Source organism: Oncorhynchus mykiss, chromosome 15 (assembly GCF_057628025.1).
Source record: "Oncorhynchus mykiss isolate SJ-2025 chromosome 15, ASM5762802v1, whole genome shotgun sequence".
Classification (NCBI taxonomy): Eukaryota; Metazoa; Chordata; class Actinopteri; order Salmoniformes; family Salmonidae; genus Oncorhynchus; species Oncorhynchus mykiss.
Window position 1 is genome coordinate 76,194,867 of NC_143036.1, and position 20,942 is coordinate 76,215,808.

Consider the following 20,942-nt stretch of genomic DNA (forward strand, 5'->3'; position numbering starts at 1 on the left):
TGCTACATATAAACCCCCCACAGTGGAGAAGGTGAGACATATAAACCCCCCACAGTGGAGAAGGTGCTACATGTAAACCCCCCACAGTGGAGAAGGTGAGACATGTAAACCTCCCACAGTGGAGAAGGTGCTACATATAAACCTCCCACAGTGGAGAAGGTGCTACATATAAACCCCACACAGTGGAGCAGTGAGACATGTAAACCTCCCACAGTGGAGAAGGTGCTACATATAAACCCCACACAGTGGAGAAGGTGAGACATATAAACCTCCCACAGTGGAGAAGGTGCTACATATTAACCTCCCACAGTGGAGAAGGAGAGACGTATAAACCCCCCACAGTGGAGAAGGTGCTACATATAAACCCCCCACAGTGGAGAAGGTGAGACAGATAAACCCCCCACAGTGGAGAAGGTGCTACATATAAACCCCCCACAGTGGAGAAGGTGAGACACATAAACCCCCCACAGTGGAGAAGGTGCTACATGTAAACCCCCCACAGTGGAGAAGGTGCTACATATTAACCCCCCCACAGTGGAGAAGGTGCTACATATAAACCCCACACAGTGGAGAAGGTGAGACGTATAAACCCCCCACAGTGGAGAAGGTGCTACATATAAACCCCCCACAGTGGAGAAGGAGAGACGTATAAACCCCCCACAGTGGAGAAGGTGCTACATATAAACCCCCCACAGTGGAGAAGGTGAGACAGATAAACCCCCCACAGTGGAGAAGGTGCTACATATAAACCCCCCACAGTGGAGAAGGTGAGACACATAAACCCCCCACAGTGGAGAAGGTGCTACATGTAAACCCCCCACAGTGGAGAAGGTGCTACATATTAACCCCCCCACAGTGGAGAAGGTGCTACATATAAACCCCCCACAGTGGAGAAGGTGAGACGTATAAACCCCCCACAGTGGAGAAGGTGCTACATATAAACCCCCCACAGTGGAGAAGGTAAGACATATAAACCCCCCACAGTGGAGAAGGTGCTACATATTAACCCCCCCACAGTGGAGAAGGTGCTACATATAAACCCCCCACAGTGGAGAAGGTGAGACGTATAAACCCCCCACAGTGGAGAAGGTGCTACATATAAACCCCCCACAGTGGAGAAGGTGCTACATATAAACCCCACACAGTGGAGAAGGTGAGACGTATAAACCCCCCACAGTGGAGAAGGTGCTACATATAAACCCCCCACAGTGGAGAAGGTGCTACATATAAACCCCCCACGGTGGAGAAGGTGCTACATAATAACCCCCCACAGTGGAGAAGGTGAGACATATAAACCCCCCACAGTGGAGAAGGTGCTACATATAAACCCCCCACAGTGGAGGTGCTACATATTAACCCCCCACAGTGGAGAAGGTGCTACAAATTAACCCCCCACCGTGGAGAAGGTGCTACATATTAATCCCCCACAGTGGAGAAGGTGATACATATAAACCCCCCACAGTGGAGAAGGTGAGACATATAAACCCCCCACAGTGGAGAAGGTGAGACATAAACCCCCCACGGTGGAGAAGGTGCTACATATAAACCCCCCACGGTGGAGAAGGTGAGACATAGCACCTTCTCCACTGTGGGAGGTTGATACATATAAACCCCCCACAGTGGAGAAGGTGAGACATATTAACCCCCCACAGTGGAGAAGGTGCTACATGTAAACCCCCCCACGGTGGAGAAGGTGCTACATGTAAACCCTTTCTCCTACTGGGACAGCGCTCATCCAGGATGATTCCTCACATCCCAGGGAACCGAAGACATACCGCTAGGTTCCAGGAAGAGGTGGCTGGGCTGTGTTCAGCGGAGCACAACATATTCCACTATTGAGACACAGTGGGATTACCTACAGCCATTATATTAAAACGTACCATCTTTATCAGTCATGACTCATGCCAGACCACGTTAACTTCTTGGAAACTGTGATGACTTTTACCAAGTGGACTATCATGGATGAAATCCAAGATAAAATACTTTTTTTTTTTTAAGTCCTGTGTTAAATCTCCTCATGATGTTTAGTTCATGATTCATGACATCGTTTAAGGATGAAGTGAAGGTTCTGGGTTCTGTCACCATGACCTCATTACCTTCTTAGTCTAATAACTAGTCAGTGGAGCCAACGTCAATATTACAGACAGATACGTGCTATGAGAAAGCACAACATGTCTCTGTGGCAGTTACCCAGGGTTAGGGGCAGGCTGGGGCCCCATTCATTAGGTGGTGCGCAGCAGTGGGAGTTGGAAGCCAGGCCACTACTCTACTCAGCGTGACTGAGACAGGAGCCCCGTTGACAGGCAGACCAGGAACACTTCTCCTGTCACCATCACAGTGAGAACTCAGGCAGCCTCAAATAGGCCGCGTAGGAAGATAACGCTCTGGCACGTCGGTCGGCCCAAGAAAAGAGGACAGGGGGCGAGATAAGAAAGGAGAGAGAAAGGAGGGAAGAGTGAGGTGGGGCGACAGGGCGGAGACTGAGGGACTGAAGGCCAGCCAGTAGACAAGAGCATGTTGACTCCTGACTGACAGAGAGACAAGACTACAGTGAGAGAGTAACTGAGTCAGTGAGGACAGCGGGTCTGAGTAGCTGGATCTTAAGGTTGGGGCTGCTACTGTGTCCGTCTGCCTGCCTGCTGCCATCCTGTCTGCCCCCTGAGCTGTGTGCCCTGCACTGCCCTGCCTGCCTGGGCCTGTGGCGAGCCAAGCTAAAGGTCACCGCCTGGAAAAAGGACCAGACAGACACTCCAAGCCCTGGGAAAATGAAGAACCAGCGAGGAGAGAGATCTCTGGAGGAGCTGAGGAGAGACCACTTAGCTTAGTAGCTACAGGGGACTACTCTGGTTAGACTCATATACTACTCTCTCTGGGAAGGACTGAGACATTACCCAGCCTCACACCAGACAGTCTCTCTGAGAAGACAGTACTGTTTGAGGACAGACGGGGACAGGAGACTAGTATCTCAGCAGTACCACAGGACAGACAGGATACTAGTATCTCAGCAGTACCACAGGACAGACAGGAGACTGGTACCTCAGCAGTACCAGAGGACAGACAGGAGACTAGTACCTCAGCAGTACCAGAGGACAGACAGGAGACTGGTACCTCAGCAGTACCAGAGGACAGACAGGAGACTGGTACCTCAGCAGTACCAGAGGACAGACAGGAGACTGGTACCTCAGCAGTACCAGAGGACAGACAGGAGACTGGTACCTCAGCAGTACCAGAGGACAGACAGACAGGAGACTAGTACCTCAGCAGTACCAGAGGACAGACAGGAGACTAGTACCTCAGCAGTACCAGAGGACAGACAGGAGACTAGTACCTCAGCAGTACCAGAGGACAGACAGACAGAAGACTAGTATCTCAGCAGTACCAGAGGACAGACAGGAGACTAATATCGCATCAGTACCAGAGGACAGACCGGAGACTAGTATCTCAGCAGTACCAGAGGACAGACAGGAGACTGGTACCTCAGCAGTACCAAAAGAAAAACAGGAGACTGGTACCTCAGCAGTACCAGAGGAAACGTGGTCTAAACGTTGTCCCCTAGTAGCAGCTCCACCACACCACTACTAGACTATCGTCTCAGAGGGACTATGTTGGGCAGGTTGTTCCAGCGTAAACCCAAACATGAGCGTCTTCAAGAGGAGCCGGAGGTTGGGCCAGCCAAGGGGATGCTCATCACAGAGACAGAGATGGAGTACACCCACGTACGACCAGGAGGTAAGGACAACCTCAAAGACTTGTCATATGTCTGTGTCCCAAATGGCACACTATTCCTTATAGAGTGGCCTGGTCCTGGTCACACGTAGTGCACTATAAAGGGAATAGGGTGCTATTTAGAACGCAAAGGCTCTGGTCAAACGTAGTGCACTATAAAGGGAATAGGGTGCTATTTAGAACACATAGGCTCTGGTCAAACGTAGTGCACTATAAAGGGAATCACTAGCCTACGTCAAACTACTATCCCCCATAGTAGAAAAGTTGACCTATTCTATTGTCAGCTTGTCGAGAAAGAAATATGGCCTATTCCCAACAGACTCTGGGACAGCTGTGGGACGATAGATCCCAGTAATATGGCCTATTCCCAACAGACTCTGGGACAGCTGTGGGACGATAGATCCCAGAAATATGGCCCATTCCAAACAGACTCTGGGACAGCTGTGGGACGATAGATCCCAGAAATATGGCCTATTCCAAACAGACTGGGACAGCTGTGGGACGATAGATCCCAGAAATATGGCCTATTCCAAACAGACTGGGACAGCTGTGGGACGATAGATCCCAGAAATATGGCCTATTCCAAACAGACTGGGACAGCTGTGGGACGATAGATCCCAGTAATATGGCCTATTCCAAACAGACGCTGGGACAGCTGTGGGACGATAGATCCCAGTAATATGGCCTATTCCAAACAGACTCTGGGACAGCTGTGGGACGATAGATCCCAGAAATATGGCCTATTCCAAACAGACTCTGGGACAGCTGTGGGACGATAGATCCCAGATTCATACCACCAGTAGGCCTCGGATACAGTCAACCGGTTATTATCAACCATTATTTCTTCCCATTACCAGCGCAGCAACGTGCACAAGGCAGCAGGCAACACACGGATGTTCCTTCCATAATGCAGATAGCGGAGAAAACACTATTGTCAACTGGGCCATGCACATGAGAGCAGCTCCATGTGACAGAGATGAAAATATGTGTTAGAACGAGGGGAGATCTAATATGCAACAACTAGCACGGGCTGCTAATATAACCAGGTCTGTGCTTTTGGCTACTGGACAATGAAAGTTGATGTATAAGAATGTCCTCCACAGATGTTGACTAGGCTACTCTGAAGCAAGGTGAGACATGCCTCATGATGTGTTATCAAACACTCAGCTTTCAAAACAATGAAGTACATGTTAAGACAATGCATACTGCGCTGAGGAAGACTTCTGTTGACTGTGCATTTTCTGTTTGAGATACTGTATGTTAAGACAATGCATACTGCGCTGAGGAAGACTTCTGTTGACTGTGCATTTTCTGTTTGAGATACTGTATGTTAAGACAATGAGGAAGACTTCTGTTGACTGTGCATTTTCTGTTTGAGATACTGTATGTTAAGACAATGCATCCTGAGCTGAGGAAGACTTCTGTTGACTGTGCATTTTCTGTTTGAGATACTGTATGTTAAGACAATGCATCCTGAGCTGAGGAAGACTTCTGTTGACTGTGCATGTTCTGTTTGAGATACTGTATGTTAAGACAATGCATCCTGAGCTGAGGAAGACTTCTGTTGACTGTGCATTTTCTGTTTGAGATACTGTATGTTAAGACAATGCATACTGCGCTGAGGAAGACTTCTGTTGACTGTGCATTTTCTGTTTGAGATACTGTATGTTAAGACAATGCATACTGCGCTGAGGAAGACTTCTGTTGACTGTGCATTTTCTGTTTGAGATACTGTATGTTAAGACAATGCATACTGCGCTGAGGAAGACTTCTGTTGACTGTGCATTTTCTGTTTGAGATACTGTATGTTAAGACAATGCATACTGAGCTGAGGAAGACTTCTGTTGACTGTGCATTTTCTGTTTGTGATACTGTATGTTAAGACAATGCATACTGCGCTGAGGAAGACTTCTGTTGACTGTGCATGTTCTGTTTGAGATACTGTATGTTAAGACAATGCATACTGCGCTGAGGAAGACTTCTGTTGACTGTGCATGTTCTGTTTGTGATACTGTATGTTAAGACAATGCATACTGCGCTGAGGAAGACTTCTGTTGACTGTGCATTTTCTGTTTGAGATACTGACAGATTTGTAAGGTGTGATAAATAAGATAGATAACGAATACTGTAGACACGCCCCAATTTAATTCCACAAAATTATGCTAATTAACCTATAGACCAATAATCACAACCAGTCAAATGTTTTTCTAACAATGGATAGACTCAAAGCATTATTTTGCAATGGGATGTTTTCTTCTCCTCTCAGACAATTGGCCGGCACCAATTTAGTTTATTTAAATATATATATATATATAAATAAATAAATAAACGATTTTTTTCCGTCCAAAAACCGGTTATTACCGGCTAACAGGAACCCTTGCTGTCAATGTCACAATGATGTCACAGTTGAGACAACATTCTAAATTGGCCTGGCTGGCTCTTCCACCAGCTAATGACCCCATAACCAAATACTTGTTTAGTGATAAGATTCTGCGACCTCTCGTGAAAGGTCATGTTGAGGGAGGTGTGTTGTTCTAAACATCACATATAAATAACTCAGCTGTGTTTGTGTGTAAATGTCTAATAATTAGACCGAGCAGTCCAGCAATATCTTAAAACAAAGCATTCCACCTGCCTGTCACTGAGAATGCTGTGTGCATCAGTGTGTGTGTGTGTGTGTGTGTAGTGTGTCCCACTTATAATGACAGGTTGGTTTGTATCTAACGTAGTAGGCTGGTTGGCTGGCTCTCTGCTGTTGGCAGGACACTTGCGGTAGAAAACCGGCACAGAGGCACTCAAACCCGGGACTACTGCCACAAAAATACCTCTGAACCATATATGGACCTGTGGGGCCACAGCCACTAGACTAGAGACGGCTCCAGGCTCCTCTCCTCAGGGTACGTGTGTGTCTGCAGCACTGAGTCTCTTTCTCAGCGTGCAACAGACCTGGGTTCAAACACTATTCGAGGTAATTTCAACCACTTTATCTGGGCTTCATAGTCTGTTAACCCAGACAAGCTCTAATTGAATAGTCCCCAAGCTATAAATCCCACCCATCAGGCACTCCAGCCAGGCTAGGGGATACGCTATACGTTTGTGTTGAAAGATTTCAAATAGTGCTTGAACCCAGGTCTGATATGCACTCCGCAAATAGTTGTCATTTAAATGAAGTGCTCCATGATGGGCCAGGATTCCTGGACTACACCACATGGTAGAAAGTTAGCTGCATCTTCAATCTGTTTAAACTATGCTGAACTCTCCAGTAGTATTGACCATGATTCACGTCCAATCTCTTTTTAGAAATGTAAGTTCTGGTCTAATCAAATGTAAATCTCCTGAGACGTGAAGCCTAGCAGGACTGAAATAAATATGTTCTGGAATGCAAACATCAACATCTACAGGCCTACACCTCCGGCACATAGTTCCCGTGGTGATGTAAACCCACCACCTCCGGGAACATGGTTCCCGTGGTGATGTAAACACACCACCTCCGGGAACATAGTTGCCGCGGTGATGTAAACACACCACCTCCGGCACATAGTTCCCGTGGTGATGTAAACACACCACCTCCGGGAACATAGTTCTCGTAGTGATGTAAACACACCTCCTCCGGGAACGTAGTTCTCGTAGTGATGTAAACACACCTCCTCCGGGAACGTAGTTCCCGTGGTGATGTAAACACACCACCTCCGGGAACATAGTTCTCGTAGTGATGTAAACACACCTCCTCCGGGAACGTAGTTCCCGTGGTGATGTAAACACACCTCCTCCGGGAACATGGTTCCCGTGGTGATGTAAACACACCTCCTCCGGGAACATAGTTCCCGTGGTGATGTAAACACACCTCCTCCGGGAACATGGTTCCCGTGGTGATGTAAACACACCTCCTCCGGGAACATAGTTCCCGTGGTGATGTAAACACACCACCTCCGGGAACATAGTTCTCGTAGTGATGTAAACACACCACCTCCGGCAACATAGTTCCCGTGGTGATGTAAACACACCACCTCCGGCAACATAGTTCCCGTGGTGATGTACACACACCTCCTCCGGGAACATGGTTCCCGTGGTGATGTAAACCCACCACTTCCGGCACATAGTTCCCGTGGTGATGTAAACACACCACCTCCGGCACATAGTTCCCGTGGTGATGTAAACACACCTCCTCCGGGAACATGGTTCCCGTGGTGATGTAAACACACCTCCTCCGGGAACATGGTTCCCGTGGTGATGTAAACACACCTCCTCCGGGAACATGGTTCCCGTGGTGATGTAAACACACCTCCGGCACATAGTTCCCGTGGTGATGTACACACACCTCCTCCGGGAACATGGTTCCCGTGGTGATGTAAACACACCTCCTCCGGGAACATGGTTCCCGTGGTGATGTAAACACACCTCCTCCGGGAACATGGTTCCTGTGGTGATGTAAACACACCTCCTCCGGGAACATGGTTCCCGTGGTGATGTAAACACACCTCCTCCGGGAACATGGTTCCCGTGGTGATGTAAACACACCTCCTCCGGGAACATGGTTCCCGTGGTGATGTAAACACACCACCTCCGGGAACATAGTTCCCGTGGTGATGTAAACACACCTCCGGGAACATAGTTCCCGTGGTGATGTAAACACACCTCCTCCGGGAACATAGTTCCCGTGGTGATGTAAACACACCTCCTCCGGGAACATAGTTCCCGTGGTGATGTAAACACACCTCCTCCGGGAACATAGTTCCCGTGGTGATGTAAACACACCTCCTCCGGGAACATAGTTCCCGTGGTGATGTAAACACACCTCCTCCGGGAACATAGTTCCCGTAGTGATGTAAACACACCTCCTCCGGGAACATAGTTCCCGTGGTGATGTAAACACACCTCCTCCGGGAACATAGTTCCCGTGGTGATGTAAACACACCTCCTCCGGGAACATAGTTCCCGTGGTGATGTAAACACACCTCCTCCGGGAACATAGTTCCCGTGGTGATGTAAACCCACCACCTCCGGGAACATGGTTCCTGTGGTGATGTAAACACACCTCTGGCACATAAGCGGTACAAGACCCGAGGGGGTTGGAAGCAGTTCGCTGACGCCTTCATATGTTTCACAAGGTATTGAAATGCCCAGTACTGGGTAGGTAGGCTGAATAGTGCAGGGGACTTACAGCGAGGCCTGGTACTATGTAGGTAGGCTGAATAGTGCAGGGGACTTACAGCGAGCCCAGGTACTATGTAGGGAGGGTTAACAGCCCTGGTACTATGTAGGTAGACTGAATAGTGCAGGGGACTTACAGCGAGCATTCCTGTAGAGCAGGAACGGATCCTGCAGCTGGAAGTCCAGGTCTTTAGTGATGGGTTCAGTCAGGTTCTCCATACTCAGCCTGTTCATTATGGTGAAGCCATGTCTGGGAGATGCTAGCCTGAGGACAAACAGGAAGGCATGAATAGAAAGAGTTAACCTCTACAGGATCGGTGTCCATAAACCGGGACAGTTGTTGCTCAATAGGCGATAAGGTGACTAGACTTTCCGGGACATAGACATGTCTTATATGGGCAGAAAGCCTCAGTTCTTGTTAATCTAACTGCAGTGTCCAATTTACAGTAGCTATTACAGGAAAAAAAAGACCATGCTATTGTTGGAGCATAGTGCACAACAACAAAACACTTATCACTGCAACTGGTTTGATACATTTACCTCTGAAGGTAAACGGTGTACTGATCTGCTCTGATTTGTCATTCTGAGGGGCCCAGATATAAAATGTAGTGTAGTTTAAATACATTTGTATATTAAAAACGTAGGAACTGGCTTTACAGCTGTCTCTGGCTCCACACCTAGCCATCTAGATGTCTTTCTAATTTAGCTTATCTTTATTTAACTAGGCAAGTCAGTTAAGAACAAAATCTTATTTTCAAAGACGGGCCTAGGAACAGTGTTTTAAATGCCTTGTTCAGGGGCAGAACGACAGATTTTTACCTTGTCAGCTCGGGGATTTGATCTTGCAAACTTTGGGTTACTACTCCAACGCTCTAACCACTAGGCTTCCTGCCGCCCCATTAGCTTTCTGTAGGGAAGCTAATGATCCATCATGTATGACATTCCTGGGTGTGTAAACTTGGATTTTTTATTAGCATAGCTTTTTTGTATGTTCTTTATAGTTATGTACTTGAAAATGTATAAATTGACCAATTTGGCACATTTGGGCAAACTCCTGGCTGACTTGATGCAAAATGTTGTGTAGTGAGGTAATTCTTCACTGGGCCAGTCTAAATTACACCTAGGCTCCTATGTTAATGTCTGGCCTTTCTCTCGCATTTCAAAGATGGAACAAAACAATTATAGAAAAACACATGTTTTTCTGGTTTATCTTTAAATCAGATCTAATGTGTTATATTCTCCTACATTCATTTCACATTTCCACAACCTTCAAAGTGTTTCCTTTCAAATGGTATCAAGAATATGCATATCCTCGCTTCAGGGCCTGAGCTACAGGCAGTTAGATTTGGGCATGTCATTTTTGGTGAAAGTTTTAAAAAAGGGGTCCGATCCTTAATTAAAGGGACTTGACATTACACAGGCCTTATACCAGAGTTTGTGTATTTTCTTAGGAGAACAAGAGCAACAGTGGTAATGTATGTACAAGTAGGCCTACAAGAAAACAGAAAGGTTCTACATGTTCAAGTAGTCCCACAAGGAAATAGAAAGGTTCTACATGTTCAAGTAGGAATACAAGAAAACAGAAAGGTTCTACATGTTCAAGTAGGAATACAAGGAAACAGAAAGGTTCTACATGTTCAAGTAGGCCTACAAGGAAATAGAAAGGTTCTACATGTTCAAGTAGGAATACAAGGAAACAGAAAGGTTCTACATGTTCAAGTAGGCCTAACAGAAAACAGAAAGGTTCTACATGTCCAAGTAGGCCTACAAGGAAATAGAAAGGTTCTACATGTTCAAGTAGGAATACAAGAAAACAGAAAGGTTCTACATGTTCAAGTAGGCCTACAAGGAAATAGAAAGGTTCTACATGTTCAAGTAGGAATACAAGGAAACAGAAAGGTTCTACATGTTCAAGTAGGCCTAACAGAAAACAGAAAGGTTCTACATGTTCAAGTAGTCCTACAAGAAAACAGAAAGGTGTTACATATTCAAGTAGTCCTACAAGGAAACAGAATGGTGCTACATGTTTAGGACCTATTTTCTGGGTGGGATAGGGCGTGTGGAAGTAATCATGGCTCTTCGAGGCTACAGACCATAATAGTCTACTCAGTGATAACCAATCTGTTCAAAGGGAGGGCTGACGTAGCTAACCCACTAAGCCCATTATATTTAACCTGATGGAGGCAGGCTTCTCAGCTCACAGCTGAAGTACACACAGAGTCCAGTCCCAAAATAGCACCCTATTCCCTATATAGTGCACTACACATTTGACTATGGGCCCTGGTCCAACGTGACGCACCATAAAGGGTATAGGGTGCCATTTGGGATGCAGCCCCACCAAGACTCAAAGCTCAGGGGGAAGTACATAGAGACAGTAATTAGCTGGCATCGTAAAAGACCCATCATACCTTGTATAGACAAACAGGGTCCCCTCCACGTCAGTCTTCTCCTGCAAAACAACATACAGTAACTGATTCGGGTTGAGTTCATGAAAAGGGATTTGCTTGAACAGAGTCTTCATCGATCTCTCCTTAACATTCACAGCAAACTGTTACGTAGGCTGTGGGATATGAGGGTTATGAAGCAAACTGTTACGTAGGCTGTGAGATATGAGGGTTATGAAGCCAACTGTTACGTAGGCTGTGGGATATGAGGGTTTAGGAAGCCAACTGTTACGTAGGCTGTGGGATATGAGGGTTTAGGAAGCAAACTGTTACGTAGGCTGTGGGATATGAGGGTTTAGGAAGCAAACTGTTACGTAGGCTGTGGGATATGAGGGTTTAGGAAGCAAACTGTTACGTAGGCTGTGGGATATGAGGGTTTATGAAGCAAACTGTTACATGGGCTGTGGGATATGAGGGTTATGAAGCAAACTGTTACATGGGCTGTGGGATATGAGGGTTATGAAGCAAACTGTTACGTAGGCTGTGGGATATGAGGGTTATGAAGCAAACTGTTACGTAGGCTGTGGGATATGAGGGTTATGAAGCAAACTGTTACATGGGCTGTGGGATATGAGGGTTATGAAGCAAACTGTTACATGGGCTGTGGGATATGAGGGTTATGAAGCAAACTGTTACGTAGGCTGTGGGATATGAGGGTTATGAAGCAAACTGTTACGTAGGCTGTGGGATATGAGGGTTATGAAGCAAACTTCTACCGGTGCCATGGTTTTACATCACTGACTATTTGGACCAATCATTATTTTGGGGTGCTCCTACACCTGCATATTTTATTTATTTGTGAAAGGGGAGGGGTTCACCACCGTCACCCCCCCAACCTCAGAACCAAGTGGGCAATTCCACGATAACAGAATGATTCCGAGAGACAGATTTTTCACTTTAAAATGTAAGCCAAACAAAAAAAATTAAAAATAATGACAGCAAAGTTAAACCACACAACTCTACACACAAACACAAAGAAAACACATTTACTTAAAGGAACAGATGCTAAGTTGGGTAACAGAATGACTGCAGAAACAGCACAAACCGTCGTTCTGTTAATGTCACCAAACTTTGTACCTTGCATCAAGTACATGTGTTTTTGTCAAATATTCTTAAAAATCATCCTCATACATAGAGTTGTATGGTTTAACTTTGCAATCATTCGTTTTTGTGTGGCCCGATGTGAAACGGCTAGCTAGTCAGCGGTGGTGCGCGCTAATAGTGTTTCAGTCGGTGACGTCACTCGCTCTGAGACCTAGAAGTAGTTGTTCCCCTTGCTCTGCGAGGCCCGCGGCTTTTGTGGAGCGATGGGTAACGATGCTTTGTGAGTGACTGGTTGATGTGTGCAGAGAGTCCCTGGTTTGGGGCGAGGAGAGGGACGGAAGCTATACTGTTACATTTGTTTGGTGCACAATTTTTAAGTGATAAAAATCAGTCTCAACATCATTGTGTTACCTTGGAATTGACAGAATCCAGAAGCAAACACACCAGATTTGGTTCCGGGTGGCTGATATTCACTGACCTAGTTAGCTACCATGTCAACATTCAGTCTGAAAACTGTCAGCTGTTTACAAAACTAGTAGCAATGTGATAAATACTCTTGTCCACCACATCTAACAAATAATAACTGGCTGGAGGGCAATGTGTACTATGTGCCCCGGTATGTGTGCGTTCGAGTTGTTGACCATGAGTATGACGCGTTTCCATAGGAACCTCTGACTACATTTTGGATCAAGCATAAATTGGCTTTAAAATGCACAATAACGTGCCAAATCTGTGATTTAGCTCTTTTTGTAGGGTAAACATTAGAATAAGTTGCCTCAATATTTGAAACAATAGGTGGTAATTTCTCTCTAGGAGCTGATCAATCGTCAGTATTGTGAAATAGTTCTAAATGTTAAGGAAATGATTGAATGGAGAAAGCTGAGCTCCCTTTCCATCCTATCAGTATAGACACATGCTCAAACATGCACTTAAAGACTATTTATGTTTGATCCGGTTAATGTGGACGGAGGCTTCGAATGGAGGGTGAGATGCAATTGTGGAGCCTCCAGACAAATCAAGCTCCATACTTTGCAATAATGTGGAGGGCTGCATACATCTCAACATTGACATGATTGGTTGATGTAGGTGGGGGCGGGAGATCCTGTATAAAACACAAACTCACTTGACAACAGCTCTGCAAAGCGCACAATGCATGTTTGCTTTGACTTCTGCAGAGGCCGCACAACAGTAAATGCTGTATGGCCACTGCAGACGTCGGATTGACAATGCTGAGCATTTTAGCAACCTCCTCTCTACATGGTGTTTTAGGAAAGATGCATCTTGAAAACACTTCATCCTCAACTCCATCGCTATCGGCCGTAACGGTAGTAAATTAAGATAGTTGCTGTGCGAAACTCGATAATTTGTGAGTCACAAACCGATTCTGACAAAACGCTTGCTGAGCTGTCTCGTGTGAGTTTGAATCGGAGCTTCGTGGGCGATATGCCGCCTTCAAAACAACTGGGAACTCGGAAAATAAAATAAGAAACTTTCGGACTGGGAAAAATCGATTTGAACGGTCATCCAACTCCGGAACTCCGGACTAGAAATCACTGACATGATTTGACCTTGTATTTTTCAGAGTTCCCAGTTTGAAACGCGACATATTCATCAACGACATCTCGAATGCAGATAGTGGGTCTGGCATTATTGCCAAGTTAACGTGTCAGTCGGAACTAGATCATGTCCGACTCGTTAATAGGTTGGTTATACACGTGCCGCGTCCAACCAGTTAGCAAGTCGGACATTTGAGTTTCCTAGTTCCGGCTGGGACGTGAAAGCGATATAGGGTGATGTTAGCTAGCTAGCTTTCTAGCTTCTTGGAATAATAGCTATGGCTAGCCACATCTCCCAAAACCACGTGAATTCAACCTGGCAAACTAGTTTATAATGTGGCATCCATATCAGTCCGCTAAGATGTTACTTAACATGCAACTTTGTTGAAAAGAGAAGGGAGCGCGAACAGAGCAGCGGTAGCATCCCTTAACTCACCCATTCATTGGATCGGTTGTTGAAAGTATACAACGCCACTTGACTCGCCACATCTACAATGTTGTTGATGTAAGGATCTTGTCTTTGCAGGGCTGCGAGACTAATGTCCAAACCTTTAGCAGTGAGACAGGTGTTTCCACCCGATGAGCTTGCCGTCATTGTTCTCCTTGAGCTAGTTAGCTAGTGATGCTAACTGGCGCGTTATCGCGGGTGAAGGAATCTGTCACGGTTCCAAAGTAAAACGAAAACTATTGAAACTATCCCCGTTAAAATACACTGTTATGAATTAAAATATTTAAAATGAATCATTAAAGATAATATATAAGTGAATTGTAACTGTTCGGTACACCATCAACAGCTCACTTGACAGCAGCCATGTTTCGTCGAACAGATTGTAAACAATTAGGCGTGATGAGTTGAGCGTAGATGGCTATAAGGAACGTTAATCAATCTCGATAAATAGATTGACCGCTTCATCAGGCCGAAGCAGATGATGATGAAGGATGTTTATTGGCCAGGCATGTTACACCAAAATTATGACTTTGACATCTTGTTAGATTCCATCGTTTAATCCATTGAATTCCATTTTGTCCTGAAATGTTAAAGGTTTACTTCAACGTCACTTTTATATCGGTCTGAAAATTCAGATTCGTTATTTTGTTAATTAGTCGAGTTAATACGTTGTTTAGCAGATACTTACAATTTGGCGCATATCATAGACTTGAACATGTCTGCTGCCCAAATGGATGGAAAAAACCTATGCAGTCTGCAATGGTGGCTCTAGAGGGCGCTACTTCCTTTGAAAAACGTTGTATTTTTTATTTACCCCAATGCTGCCGCCTTTTTCTTGGGTACGGAGCTAGGCTATATTTAGTGTGTAATATCAATGACAAGCGATTCAACACTTAGTTCTATATGTTTCTATGGATAGATTGTGATTCTGGCCGTGCCAGGGTTATTGATAGCCTATAGTGACTAAAGGTTTCACCTGCTATAGGTGTGCGCAGTGAACAGCCATAGCACCATAAACAGTAGCATACCAGGCAGCCCTCGACATATCTTCATTACGCTGGATTTGTTTTTTACCTAGTAGCCTACACATCTAGTATTTGTCCAAAATTCATAAGCACAATGACTGTTTTTGGACACCTTTTGTGCTAGAAAGCTATATGTTCTAATTGAACTCATCCCCCAAACATAATTTAGGTGACCTGCAAACTTATTTCCTTCATCTCATCTAACAATTCTTCAGACACAGTCAGAGATCCATTAGGAGTGAGTATGGCCCGGTGTCTGTGACTGATGGTTGGTGGGAGATGAGAGGAGGGATGGGATGGGATGGGGAGTTGGTTCTCAGAACCAGCCCTGAGTCACAGAAGGGACAATAACTAATATGGCAAACACAGCACAGCAGCATCCAGTCTGCCTCCCAAGTGACAAACGACTTAGGGAATAGAGTTCTATTTTGGACAAAGCCAGAGTACTCTATCCCCATCCTTAGTTCCCACGACCTGCACTAAAATGCCAGTCCCTCTATCTGGCTCGTTTTAAACACAACGCCAAGTTGACCTAGGACATTTATAGACTGAGGTCGATTATGTAATAGTTTCTCTAAACGGAACAATCTTTTGAGGACTCAAGGATTTTTCATTGCAGTGTTCTGCTGTGGTCATTATCAGGGTAGGGCCCTGAAAGTCGTTCTCGACGTGAATGAGATGGGGTTGCATATACTGTAGGCTATAGCCTGTCTTATTTTCTATTTGAATATCGCAACATAACCTATTTGTTTTTCTGGCCTATAGGGATTCACTTGAAATGGTGGTTGTATCTGTGTAACACGTTCGTGCCGAATCAAATTGAGCATGTTTTGCGGTTCCCATCTGGGTGTAAACATTACGCATAATTTGGCCACGTTTGACGCGCGTAAAATCGAGGTCTTGGAAATCAACATGTAGCCGACTAAGGTGTAAACTTAATTATCTTCCATCGGCTTCCCATAAATGTGTATATTAAGCCACTAAGGCATTTAAAAAAAACGGCATGTTTACAAACTGGTTAGCCTGCTATTGTCAGTGATACAGGTCTCACGCTTGGGATTGAATCCATCCAGATATAATTCAAGTCAGGTTTAACTGATTTCCTCCTTCCTTGTTACATCCTCCAGAAATCAAAGCACAAGCTCTATCTGACTTCACTGTGATTATTTAGCTCCCTCTCCAGAGATAGCAAGTCTGGAAAATCATGGACGGTATACTCTGTTTTCTAACGTTGTAACTGGCTAACATCTGGAACCAGTCAGATCGTCTACAGGGGAGGGGGCTTGGTCGTCACCCCCCTCTCTCTTGTGCGCTCTCCCTCTCTTTCCTCTCACCAGACAATATCACTGCAGAAAGGTACAAGCGGCCGCTCTCCACAGGGCTATTGAACAACTCCCGTTTCGTACGATTTTGGCCTGGAATTGATGACAGAAAGTATCTGTAAATGAGGCACGCCACGTGTATTTGCCTGTTTTTTTGGACAGCATTTGGTGGAATCGATTCTATTGGAAGATTTAACCCTGTGTGAGCAGCAGTTCTGGAATATAGATCTTTTTTTTTGTTGCGCTGAGAGCTTGAATCTTTGCTTCTATTCCTTTTACGGCATCAGTGGCAGCGCGCGGGGTTTGGTGTCATTGGTCCGGCTTTTGATGCACCCTATTTAAAACATCTGCGGGCAAATTGATAGGATTTTGATTCATATGTAGGCTAGCAGCAAATGGTGCTAGTGCCATGTTTCTTAGGTAGGGCCCGGATGTTCCGAGGATGCACTGGTTCGTCTTCTTAGGTGGTTCAAGCGAATATCTATTTATGTGTTCCAACTCCAGAATGGGGATCAGGTAATATTTACTGAAACGCAACAAAAAAAAGGAATATCGAAAGCTGTCCGGGCGTTATTCTTTTTTTATTTTCCTTCTCTTTGGTTTCTTTTTTTTCTTCCTCTCTACTCCTTTTTACAAGCCTTTTCTCCATTCACCTACGGATAAAGCTGGACCACATTTATGGTAAATGAAAGCAAAAACATGTACATACCAGAGGACACCCTTGAGAACCATCAAGGTAATGTCTTTTTTTTTAATATTCAGTTGTTTTCAAGCTGTGTGTGTGTCTGTGTTGTTGGGGGAGATGCATGCTATTTATTCTGGTATGGGTTGGAGACGGAATGGCTTGTTACCTTGTCTTTTAAACAGATGGACATATGACACAAACCATAACAGGTTATTGGAAGTGTCAAGGCGTTTTCACAGTTGTATCTGCATACATTCAGGCAGCCGTAGTTAGGTTAGCCTAGCAGCAACAGATCATCATTATTATTAGCCGACAGGTAACCAACGGACTAACACATGATCGCACCCCTATTGGATAAATATGGTTTCACACATGCATTTTTACCCTAATGCCAATGTTGTAATCGTTTACAAACTTGTGGATCGATTCAGTTTTAATGCTTGGAGCATTCAAATCAAGCCCGTTTACAGGATGCAATGGAGGAAACGCACGGTCTGAGTGCATGCACAAAATGATAGCCACACTGATGCGCATCGATATTTTCGATCACCTATCGATTCATTTATCATGGATCGATGCTCGCGTGTGAAACGTATAGGGCTAAAGTAGGTTACATGTCATTTGCATTCATGGGCAAGACATGGCACATGAACAGGTTAGTTTAGGCATTTATAATCGAATTAAAGTCACAGGCTATGCGCAGGGCCTCAATTGTCATCACACTAGAATCTATATTTTGGGATTTTGCGTTTAAAATCTCAAACAAGATACGGATAACGTGGGACATAATTACGTTGAATATGCATCAAGCAATAGCCTATAGGCCTATTCTGATCAAGGGTCTGTCTGTTGCATGCATGTTGCGCAGTAGGCTATTTGACTCTTCCCACGTTGAGCTGAGCATTACTAACTCACAACAGTGGCTAAATCACTACAGTGTCCTTAGGCTATATGACGAAATAGCCTACAATGCAGTGATTTACTAGATCACTGTCTTAACTTGTGATTACAAACTACGGAGTAGGTTATAGTTGCCTTGTCCTTTATCGGTGCCACCGACACCGTGGCGTCAGCAGAGAGAGGAGGGGCGGGGGCCCATAGCAACAGAGAGAGAGAGAGAGAGAGAGAGAGTGCTCGAGCTGCGAGCAGCAGACGGTGGTCTCGTACATGGAATCCTGCCTAAGCTTGTGCCTCAGCATATGTGTCGCAGCAGTTGATTGGTTTGGTCTCAGAGTATAACTATTACATAGCCTACACATCATCTTGGTGTCAACCCCCTGACACTCGCTATTAATCTTTGTTATCTGTCTCATAGGAGGCGTAACGCAGCATCACACATGGGGATTCCTCTGATAATATTTCTGCACCGATGGCTGGTTGTTGTTGACCTATACTATTATGTCAACTTTAGCAAACTCGTAACGAAATGTAGTTCAACTTTCCTCCTTGAATTGTAGCCTATAGGCTCTTTCATTCGCCATTAATTGTTGATTTGGTGCTCCCGGTATTGCGCAGCCTCGGGCGGCCTTTTCAGCACCATGGACAGGTTATCTTTGATAGGCCGCCCTGCCATGACCTCCGTATCTGGTTGCCACACTGAACATGCCTGGGAAACCAATGCGCCATTCTTCTCTAATAGCCTGTTGTTGAAATAACCAACCTATTATTGTTATTATCATCATATCCTGGTTTATTTGAATTTTCCGTCAGATGAGATCCACATCTATTCTCATGTTGTTGTTTTTACGCAATGAGCTCGAGCTTCCTTTTTTTCCAGAGGAAAAGTGGAGAAGGCTCCTCGCTGCTAAATTCTGATTTAGTCTCAAATGACACCACATTTTTCTAGCGCACTATACATGGGATATGGTGCCGTCTGTCCTCTAACAGCTCTCAAGGGATTTCAGGTCACGGTGTGAACAACTGTTTGTTCGTTTTTTCCCGCTGTTTTGCTGTTCTCGACTTTGATTTTAAGTAGCCTAAATTTTACGACCTCAGCTTTTATTCTCCCATACATTTAGCACATCGTCGTGTTACATAGTGCGGTCACGGCCAAGTTGTATTATTTTACGAAAGTAAACGAAAGGACATCAGGTTTTAAAATATGTAGCTTTTAGACTAGGCTGCTGTCGTTCCCGCGGTCTGATCTAGTCCTGCCTGTTGCCACACTACCTAGTGTGAGCGGCTCCAGCCCTCCTGCTAACCCAAGTGGCGTGGTTAGCCTTCGGGCTGGTGACCGCTTAATTCCGTTCAGTGTCCTTTCGTTTATTATAGATTACGGATTAGACTATATTCACTATACCATTTCATTCGGTCAGCAGAGTAATCCTGAATGGACCACGCTTTGTAGGCCTATTGACGTTCTATTCAGTGCGACCTCAGTGACATATGTCTTTGCCGATAAGCTATAGCTAGCCTATAGCATAGCAGATCAGGAGATGACCCATTACAGGTAAATAGAACCGTTGTCAGAGGTGTGAACCAGGCAGTTGTAAAAAAAAATATATTAGGCCAAACTCAGGAAGACTTCGAGTTCTGTTGATGTCAGACAGATAACATCACAGGCCTATACATATTTCCTCATTTTATTTATGCCTGAAATAAACTAGTGTGTGATGCGGTGAGGAAAATGTAGGCCAGTAGTGTAATGTACCAGTCAATCCTGATATAAACCTTATGTACCTTATTTGTGCTTTAGAAGCTGAAGCTGGTTTGTTGTTATAGGAAGTACTGTCTCCACCTTTCTGTCCTCAGTGCTGATGTTGAACCTCTTAGGCCTTGGGTGTGTACGGGGTGGGTGTGTACGGGGTGGGTGTGTGTGTGTACGGTGTGTGTACGGTGTGTGTGTGTACGGTGTGTGTGTACGGTGTGTGTGTGTGCGTGTACGGTGTGTGTACAGTGTGTGTATGGTGTGTGTGTGTGTGTACGGTGTGTGTACGGTGTGTGTGTACAGTGTGTGTGTGTTTGGTGTGTGTGTTCAAAATCAAATCAAATTGATGTATGTGCTTGTGTACCTCTTGGCTTCACCACTTTAGAAGCAGTAAACTATAGAGCTGTCTGTCATTACAGTACACTATGGTCCCAGTCAGTAGTGAGAGCTGTCTGTCATTACAGTACACTATGGTCCTACAGTAGTGAGAGCTGTCTGTCATTACAGTACACTATGGTCCTAAAGTAGTGACAGCTGTCTGTCATTACAGTACACTATGGTCCCAGTCAGTAGTGAGAGCTGTCTGTCATTACAGTACACTATGGTCCTACAGTAGTGAGAGCTGTCTGTCATTACAGTACACTATGGTCCTACAGTAGTGAGAGCTGTCTGTCATTACAGTACACTATGGTCCCAGTCAGTAGTGAGAGCTGTCTGTCATTACAGTACACTATGGTCCTACAGTAGTGAGAGCTGTCTGTCATTACAGTACACTATGGTCCCAGTCAGTAGTGAGAGCTGTCTGTCATTACAGTACACTATGGTCCTACAGTAGTGAGAGCTGTCTGTCATTACAGTACACTATGGTCCTACAGTAGTGAGAGCTGTCTGTCA

The 20,942-nt window shown here is 45.1% G+C and overlaps 2 protein-coding genes across 8 annotated transcripts in view; one reads left to right on the plus strand and one right to left on the minus strand.

The window, feature by feature from the left end:
* LOC149978202 (mRNA-decapping enzyme 1B-like) overlaps positions 1-14,781 on the minus strand; it is a 38,323-nt gene extending 23,542 nt beyond the window's left edge. Inside the window, exons 1-3 of one of the 2 annotated variants that reach the window (XM_090201243.1) lie at positions 14,358-14,781; positions 11,286-11,326; positions 9,015-9,142 (exon numbers count right to left, since the gene is read on the minus strand). In XM_090201243.1, the coding sequence (XP_090057369.1) occupies positions 9,015-9,142; positions 11,286-11,326; positions 14,358-14,516 (328 nt within the window). In that variant the 5' untranslated portion in view covers positions 14,517-14,781. The remainder of the gene's footprint in view (positions 1-9,014; positions 9,143-11,285; positions 11,327-14,357) is intronic. The other variant, XM_090201242.1, reaches the window with a different exon arrangement.
* Positions 14,782-16,726: 1,945 nt separating this feature from the next.
* cacna1c (calcium voltage-gated channel subunit alpha1 C) overlaps positions 16,727-20,942 on the plus strand; it is a 537,514-nt gene continuing 533,298 nt past the window's right edge. For all 6 annotated transcript variants that reach the window (XM_090201229.1, XM_090201230.1, XM_090201236.1 and 3 more), the window contains exon 1: positions 16,727-17,452. In XM_090201229.1, the coding sequence (XP_090057355.1) occupies positions 17,395-17,452 (58 nt within the window). In that variant the 5' untranslated portion in view covers positions 16,727-17,394. The remainder of the gene's footprint in view (positions 17,453-20,942) is intronic.